Raw genomic sequence first — 8,090 nt, 5'->3', positions numbered from 1 at the left:
ATCATTAAAATAGTTGTTAAAGTCAAAAGTATGCACTTGCTTTGCCAAACTGAAAGCCAAAGATGGATTTTTCAGTGTACTCAAGCAGAGCTGCATTTGAATTCAGCTGTTATTTTGAAGGGTCAGCATTTTTGCAAATATGTCTCCGAGACTGCAGGATGGGTGTCTGGAAAAGTTAGAGCATAGTAACTGTTTCTAAAAAGTTGGATTCAAGTGACTGGCTTAACAGCAAGCAAACATTAGGTGCCAAATAAGGGGTAAAATCTTTTTCTTCAGGTAGAATCTTTTCCTTTTTAAAGCAGAGAAGCCATACTGTTTCTTCATGCAGCCTCTTTCCTGCTCACTACACTTGCTGACACCTGCAACTCAGGCATGTTTGCTTCTGTTACACCTCCTGATTTGTCTGCTCTGACAAGGCAAGCAACCTGGGAAAAGAGTATTGAATATGCGGAAATTCCAAAAAGGTGCCCTGTATTAGTGGTTTGGTTTGGTTTGGGTTTTTAATTGGGTCATGTTCATGTGCCTTTTCTGGGGGTTGTGTTCAGTGCAATAGCATGGCTTCCTGTGCCTGCAGGATTGGGGGCCGGAACATTTTCCCGGGCATGCCCTGCTGCCCTTTTTGTCAGCGGTGCAGCCGTCAGTAGCCATACTCTCTGTGGGCCTCTACAGAAATGAGTGGGCTTAGATAGGCAGCAGCAGCAGCAGGTGAACAAGGTGGAAAAGGTTTGGTCTCCGAGGGATGGTTCTCAGGACCAGGTATCTGCCCCATGCTGGGGACTTGTCACTGTGTGTAAGGGGGGCTGAGGTCCCATCTCTCCACCTCCTCGTACATGAGAGTCATCTCACGTGTCTGCTCTGAGTCCTGAGTGCCGTACACATACGTCCCTGCATTTCTGATGCCTTGTCTCCAGAGCTCCCCATTTATTCCCAGTCCCAGGTTTCTCTGACTCCTTCTGAAATCTGATCCCTTCCTCAGGCTCTTCTTGCTTGCTACAGATAGCCTCCCGCCTTCAGAAATCAGCATGGAAGTGTTTAAGCACGTTACAAAATGGGGAGAAGAACTGATACGTGAAAACAACTCATTTGTGGCAAGAATTAGGACAATGAGAGAATACCTGACAGATTTGTCCATTATAATCTGCTAGCTGCTGTAGAGTGAGGCTCTGCTTTGTCTTTTTCCCGGAGCTGTGTGCAACGTTGAATACGTGCGGCAATTGCTCGAGGCAAATGCAATGTACTCTAGAATTAGATAGAAACTTTCTTAAGTCTCTCATTGCTGGTACTTGTCCTTGTTTGGTCTTCTGAATTTGTAATAAAACCAGATTTTTCTGGTCTACCCTGTAGTTTAATTTGCAGTTTAAGAAGCCTTTAGCTGTTGGCAAATAGGTTTGGTTTTCCCAGAAATTAAAAAGAAAGTGAATTTATTTTTTTCCTGTATTGACTGTGCCTCTGTCCTTTTAGTCTCACAGACTCCTGAACTCTGTTTTTTCCTATAATTCATTTAGCAGCAAGATTTAGTCCCTGTGCAGCAATCAAAAGATAACTTAAAACGTCTTTTCCAGGATCTTAACTTGCCAAGATGCCCATCAATGTTGATGATGTGATGCAACTGTTCTGCCATCTCTCTCAGGAGAAAGGGATGAAAGCTGCTGTCAAACACTCTGGTCGAGGAGCACTGCTGGCAGGTGCAACAGCATTTATTGGGGGTCTCATGGGAGGTCCACCTGGAATCGCTGTAGGTAAGTGTGTTTTGCTGTAGGAACAAAGAGTGTGGTAACTCCCTGAGTGGAGAAACTAGGAAGTCTGTGCAGTAGGTATGGGTTGAAGGAAAGGGGTGTGCAGTGTTGAGATTTCATGTAACTGGGCTTTAACAAGATGCCATTTTATATGTTGACTTTTTAGAAACAAGGTGTGCATCAGGAAGGCATGTGTCAGTGTTTCCTTCTAGGGTGATAGTGGCTTTGCTGATTTTGACTCCTGCGCAGCAAACGGGAAGCCATACAGAGGTCTGAGATTGAGATAGAGGCGCCTTTGAAACCCTTTGAACAAGCTGTTAACAAATCATTTGCTTTTGATGGGTAGAGCCCTGGTTCCCATCTGCTGAGGTACACCAGTGTCCCAGGCGTGGGAGAAAAGAGAGAGCAAACTAACAGCCTCTGAGCTTGTTAGTGTGGTGTGGGCTCTGCTCCAGTGCTGCAGTGGAGCAGTGAAGAGGAGAGGGGTAAGGCAGGGGTGAAGGAACTTCCTTCTTGGTGAACTTGGCTTTTTCCTCTGGAATTCGTTATTCCCTGTCGCTTTGATTTTTTTTTTTTCCTTGTATGGAAAATTACAGTAAGGCCAGAGCGTAATAGTAAAGAGTTGTCTCTCCTCTGTATCTCTTGATTTAAGAGTTGTCTAGTTTGAAAGCTGCTTTGTCACTGAAGTCATGTGGGCCTCAGTCCTTGAATGCTCCTTACTCCTGTGAGGAGTTCCAGCAATTTCCTGGGCTTATTGGTATTGGAGTGAATTGCAGTATGCCTGCGTGATGGTAAGCAAGGTTGCATTACAAAAAATAAGCAAATAATATATGAAGAGTGATAACAGAAAGTGCAAAATGAAGCTGTGTGTTTACTCCTAATAGAAGTACAGAGCTTAATTAATAGCCAAAAATAATATTTTGACAAACTTTATGACTGAAGTTATCAGGAACAAAGAAGTGAAATTAAGCTTTTGTAAGAAATTTGTAAGCTATAAATCAGAAGTAAAAGTAAAAAGTAAGTGGCTTCATTCTTGAGTGAGATGATGAGAAACACTGAAGTTATTCTTGAATGTATTTTCTCATTTTGTTTAAGCTTTCATAACGTCTCCCAGTCAAGCTTGGTGTTCTTCAGCCACTGATGAAGGCACTGGAACAAGTATACCTATTATTGTATACCAAAAGTATACAATAATAAGTGTATATATAATAAGAATAATAAGTATTAAGTATACCAAAAGCCATGTCCCAATTACAGTGCAACTAAATCACATGACCCCCATTTAACTTCTAAAATTGCAAAGGTAAATGACCCTGGGTCTTTAGTAGGTTTTAGGACAGTTACAGGGATGTTTGCAATCAAGTGCTCTTTCACTTACACAAACAGCCTGGATAGGTGTGGGACTGGGTAGCAGGGATTGTCCTTATTGCTGCTGTCTTGCACCAAGAATTAGAGGATGAGTTACCTTCCATCTGCAGCAGTCACTGGAGAAACTTGCAGCGTATCATGCTTTCTAAGGACTGCTTCCTCTGAGAAGAATGGATTGTGGATGTGTTGCTTGGGGGGTAAAAGTGTGATGATGTAACAAATCTTGTCTTAATAGATGAGGAACCTAGACATCAATACTTCTAGTGGCTTTTGCATTAAGTGCCCCTAAATCAGTTATTGATGTTCTCATAAAAGTTCCTTGAAGATGAATTCAGCTGTCGTAGGCTTTCAAGTATTTCTGTGGCATCATGGGAAAAATTGCCAACTGAATAAAAGCTGCAAATTACAGAATTTTTGTCTAATTAAAAACGGCATCCCTGTGAGTGCATAAATGACTTTTTAGGAGCAGTCACTGAGGTGGGAATTTTGGAGGCAGGGTCGGTTCTGACACCCCTCCATTGTGAGGGTTCTCCTTCCACCAGGATGTCTGTGTGTCTGGGCAGCCCAGTCAGTTGTGTGAATTGTTGTTGGAGAGCGCTGTATTGCAAGTTAGACTGGTAACTCTTTGAAAGAGAACAGCCGTGTGGGACTGCAAGGCTGGTTTCTCAGCAGCAGCCACAATCATGTCAGCTGTAGAGGATCCCTCTGGTGTTATCTTGATGACCTGGAGCCACTCTATTTACCAGAGCATTTCTTGGCTGGCTGGGGTGTTGATTTGGTAGATGAAAGCATGAATGTGCCTAACCCCAGGAAGCTGATGGGTTTGGTCACTGTGAGCAACTTCTGAGGAGTGGACTTCATGGGAGTAGGAGGCTGCAAATGTGTGGCTCTTCAGAAGCAGAAAGCTTGGATCAGTCTGGGAATCTCTCGCCAGAGATTATGTGTTAATGGCACTGATAAGGCAATTGTTGGTCAGGTGTTTTCCTTGGGCATGGTTTTATTTAGTAGTAGAGCTTATCCTAAAGAGACCAGTGCCCTAAGGAGTGTTGTTTTGTTTCTGATTTCTAGCTTGAAGCTATTAGCTTTGATTGTGTAAAGAGTTCCTTTGTGATTGCTGTGGATGTAAAAAGCTTTAAAAATCCTTCTTGGCGCTTTGAACGTGCTGTATAAACCTAGTTAAAGTAGACGCTTATGCAAGTCTGCATTGATCTCTAATAAAGGTGGGAACGTTGTTGATGAAGGCTGTGGATAGAATTTCAGGTTTTAACATTAACTGGTGAAGTGCAACATCTCTCTGTCTTTTCTAGGAGGAGCATTTGGTGGATTGCTTGGTGCCTGGATGACTACTGGACAGTTCAGGCCAGTGCCTCAGATTTTATTGGAATTGCCTCCTGCTGAGCAGCAGAAACTCTATGATGAAGCCGTTGTTATTCTCAGGCGCTTAGACTGGACTGATGTTGCTCAGCTGACTGCTCTTGTAATGGGAAATGCTAGTCTCCAGCAGAAGTTGACAGCAGTGCTGATAAATTACCTCTCCAAAGAGCTAAGAGCAGATATACAGTATGGAGAATAAACCTTTCCAGAGCAGGCTTTTTACACTGTAATGAATTTTACTCTGACAATTGTGATTCTTCAGCATAGCAATTATTACTTATTGGTACTAATTATGAATGTAGGCAGATCTAAGTATTATTTTGGGGTTTGGGGTTGGGTTTTTTTGTTTGTTTTGTTTTGTAAGGATAGCACTAGATTACTGTGTTACCCTGACACTGACTTGCTATGTAATTTTGAATTACTCTGCACTAGGACTGAATTAAAAATCACTGAAGGGAATTATGCTTCTCTTACACTAATGTATCACTAAATTTTCAAAGTAGTTGTGTTTTATTTAGGAGATCTAATCCTGTTTGTGTAAGTGCTTTAATTTTCTTTTGTGAATGACATATAGGTGCCAAAGTAGCTAGGGCACTTTGAAGAATTTTACATACTGTCTGTTTCAGTCCTGTAAAAGAAAGTTATAAGAAAGTATGTTATTCTACTGTGAACTCAAAGATCTCAATCCTTACTTTATTATTTGTTGCATTTTTATTGTAATTCTTGAGTTATTTAATTCCTTTCTGTAAGAAGTGAAGCCAATGCCTAAACAAGATTTAAAGCAACAAGTAAACAAACTGTGCACAATCAGTAGCTTCTGGTGTCCTAGAATGGGAAGGCATGGCAAGAATACACTTTCAAAAAAATGAAAAAATGTGGAGCTGAGTCTGCCATTTTTGTACTATCCGTAGGATTAGGGTTGTCATTTCAGCATTGGTTTCTTGACTGAATCTGAACAGCTGGTCCTCTGTTTTCATTAAAATATTCGTAAGGAGCATCATAGTGGCCTGTATTTTGCTTTAAAGTAAATGAACTCTTTAAGAACTGGGTGCTGAAGTTTGGGGAAGAAGGCAGCTTTGTACTGGTCAGCCAGCAATTGGCAGCAGTGGTCGTGGTGGTGTGGGATGACATGCTGGCTGCAGTTAACACTGTTATCTCCAAATGCAATGTTGCCGAATATCCCAGCCAGTTGTTCACCATTTGTTTCAAGGCACTTGTAAGACAAGTTCATAAGTAGAAAAATGTGCAGGTATGCCTTCTTTTGCATGTAAAAACAAGAAACTGCTCTGATAATTTAATTTTTCCCCTAAAATAAAGACCTATCTGTGTGTATGTGGTGAGGTTTCTCGAAGTTGAGTTTTAAATGGTGAAGCTTTAAACTCAGAAGTTGCTATTGTATACACTTGATTAATTTATTTCTTCAGGTGCAATTTGCCATTAATGAATTCAGTGTACTTTCCTGCCTGGAGTGCAGGGCAGTGATTGTTCTTCTCATCATTTGAAAACACTTTTTCAGTGACGTGAAAGACAGATGGAAGTGAATGGTAAGTGCGCATTCCTTACCCTGTCATAGTTTCATAATGGCAAGCCTCAAATAGGCCTGGCAGGACAAGGGGTAATGGCTTTAAACTGAAAGAGGGTAGATTTAGATTACATGTAAGGAAGTTCTTCACTGTGAGGGTGGTGAGGCACTGGAACAGAGAGGTTGCCCAGAGAGGTTGTGGATGCCTCGTCCCTGGAAGTGTTCAAGGCCAGGTTGGATGGGGCTTTGAGCGACCTGGTCTAGTGGAAGGTGTCCCTGCCCATGGCAGGGGGGGTGGAACTAGATGATCTTTAAGGTCACTTCCAACCCAAACCATTCCATGATTTGAGATCAGTGTTTGTTCAGTTTCATTGACAGATTACACACACTGCAACTGGCTTTTTAAGACTTTACATACTCTGTATGTCCATTTTAAAATACTATTTTTATGAAGGCAGTTACTTCTTTTGGCAATTTTCTGGTTATTTCACAAGTTAAATTCCCTTTTTCCAAAATAACACACTGCTAACAGCAGCAGATGATTGAATGATACAGTAGGATGGAGCCTGCTTCTTATAGTCAGCTGTTTGAACCCAGCCACGAAAGAACTTGACATCTGATTGTAAAGGAGGCCATAGGAAAGATGTTGGTTTCAATGAATTTATAACAGTATCCAGTATTTAAACAGATCATTAGCAGATTTCACAGTGGTTTCAGACATTTATTGTGACTCTTACTTTACAGGTATTCATAAATTGGAGCCCAAATGTAGGTAATGAATTGATTTTTATCACTCGTATCAGTGTCATAGCCATGAATGGCTTAAACTATGTGAGTTCTAGGCCTGGACTCTATGTTACTCTTTTTCTAAGGGTATTCTTTCAAATGCTTTTTATTACACACTTAGAAATGATAAACTGGTTTTAATTACGATCTTTCAGACTTTACTGTTTTATGAAGGGGGCTGGTGTCATATGGGTACCAATAGAAGTTTGGTCCAAGTAGTTCAGAGTTCTGCATGGGCCAGTCTAGCTTATGTTAAATCCTGCTGTCCCTGAGCTCCTGGGAACCTTTAGACTCTGTGTCACAGAGTAGCATGCTTTTAGTCATTATAATAAATTTAACTTCCATAGATTTTCAGATGACTGAAGTAGAACCAGGAAATGAACTGTATTGTTTGTTCTCTATCATTATTTAACAGATTTGATGATCATGGAACTTCTTGGCAGATGGCAGGTACCGATTTTCAAAGTGATAGCAATAGGTTTGCAGTTTGGTCTGAAACACGTTTCACTGCTGGTAGTAGAACAAGAACAGAACCCAGCTCAAGCATTCATCTCAAGTGAGTTTGGACATAGGAGAATTAGGAAATAACCACTTCTGATTGAGGAGACCCCGATACATAACAACTGGGGGAGAATGATCATGGCACCCCACAATGGTTTTGTTTGTATTTTAGTGGCTTCTGTCAGTTCATACTGTTGAATGGTGCAGAAGGATCAAATTCCACCTTTATTGCTCTGGCTACAGCCCTATGCTATTGTATCGAGATCACCAGGATATTCGGTTTGTAGCCTTATGCAGGGATTTGGGCAAGTTAGAAGAACCCTTCAGCAGATTTGATCATCTGAGGAAAAGACCAGCTGCATGAGAATGTATTAATACTGATATGTTGCTGTTCTTGGGTAAGAGACATGGTTGTCCACTGCTGCTGCATCCTTTGTTGGTACTGGAAACAGCCACAGGCAGGGGATGGCATCTTCTGAAACCCATTCCAGCTGCATAATGTCAGGGCTGAGTGTAAGGCACAGCTATTGCCTAGGAAACGAGGTAACACTGTGCCAGCAGTTTTGGGAAGCAGCTGAAAGAATCACTATGGGGAGATGTACATATTTATATAAAGAAACCATCTGTGATTCTGGTTATTAACCTGGTTTGGTTATAGATGGGACAGAATCAAGCTAGATTTTCATTGGCAGATGGTGTATTTTTAGTTAAAAAAAATTTTTTTTTCCTATGTGGTGGGGTGGTTTGGTTTTTTTAAGCTGTCTGATTTAAAAATAGAAAGCAAGCATGATTGTAAAGTGTTG

The 8,090-nt window shown here is 41.2% G+C and overlaps 1 protein-coding gene across 1 annotated transcript; it reads left to right on the top strand.

Annotated features, from left to right (window-relative positions):
• The first annotated feature begins 1,579 nt into the window (after positions 1–1,579).
• Positions 1,580–4,677, top strand: LOC104842606 (chromosome unknown open reading frame, human C19orf12). Its single transcript, XM_010585070.1, has 2 exons — positions 1,580–1,739; positions 4,412–4,677. Exons 1-2 carry the CDS (start codon positions 1,580–1,582, stop codon positions 4,675–4,677), a joined length of 426 nt encoding a protein of 141 aa, XP_010583372.1.
• Positions 4,678–8,090: the final 3,413 nt, after the last annotated feature.

The sequence above is a fragment of the Haliaeetus leucocephalus genome, unplaced genomic scaffold, assembly GCF_000737465.1.
Source record: "Haliaeetus leucocephalus isolate CR32 unplaced genomic scaffold, Haliaeetus_leucocephalus-4.0 Scaffold92, whole genome shotgun sequence".
Lineage (NCBI taxonomy): Eukaryota > Metazoa > Chordata > Aves > Accipitriformes > Accipitridae > Haliaeetus > Haliaeetus leucocephalus.
This window is presented reverse-complemented; position numbering and strand designations above follow the sequence as displayed.

Bases quoted from the DNA above. Each gene is read 5' to 3' on its own strand.
- LOC104842606 (XM_010585070.1), top strand. From the start codon at position 1,580: ATGCCCATCAATGTTGATGATGTGATGCAACTGTTCTGCCATCTCTCT. The intron at 1,740-4,411 runs GTAAGTGTGTTT...TGTCTTTTCTAG, and splicing joins TCCACCTGGAATCGCTGTAG to GAGGAGCATTTGGTGGATTG.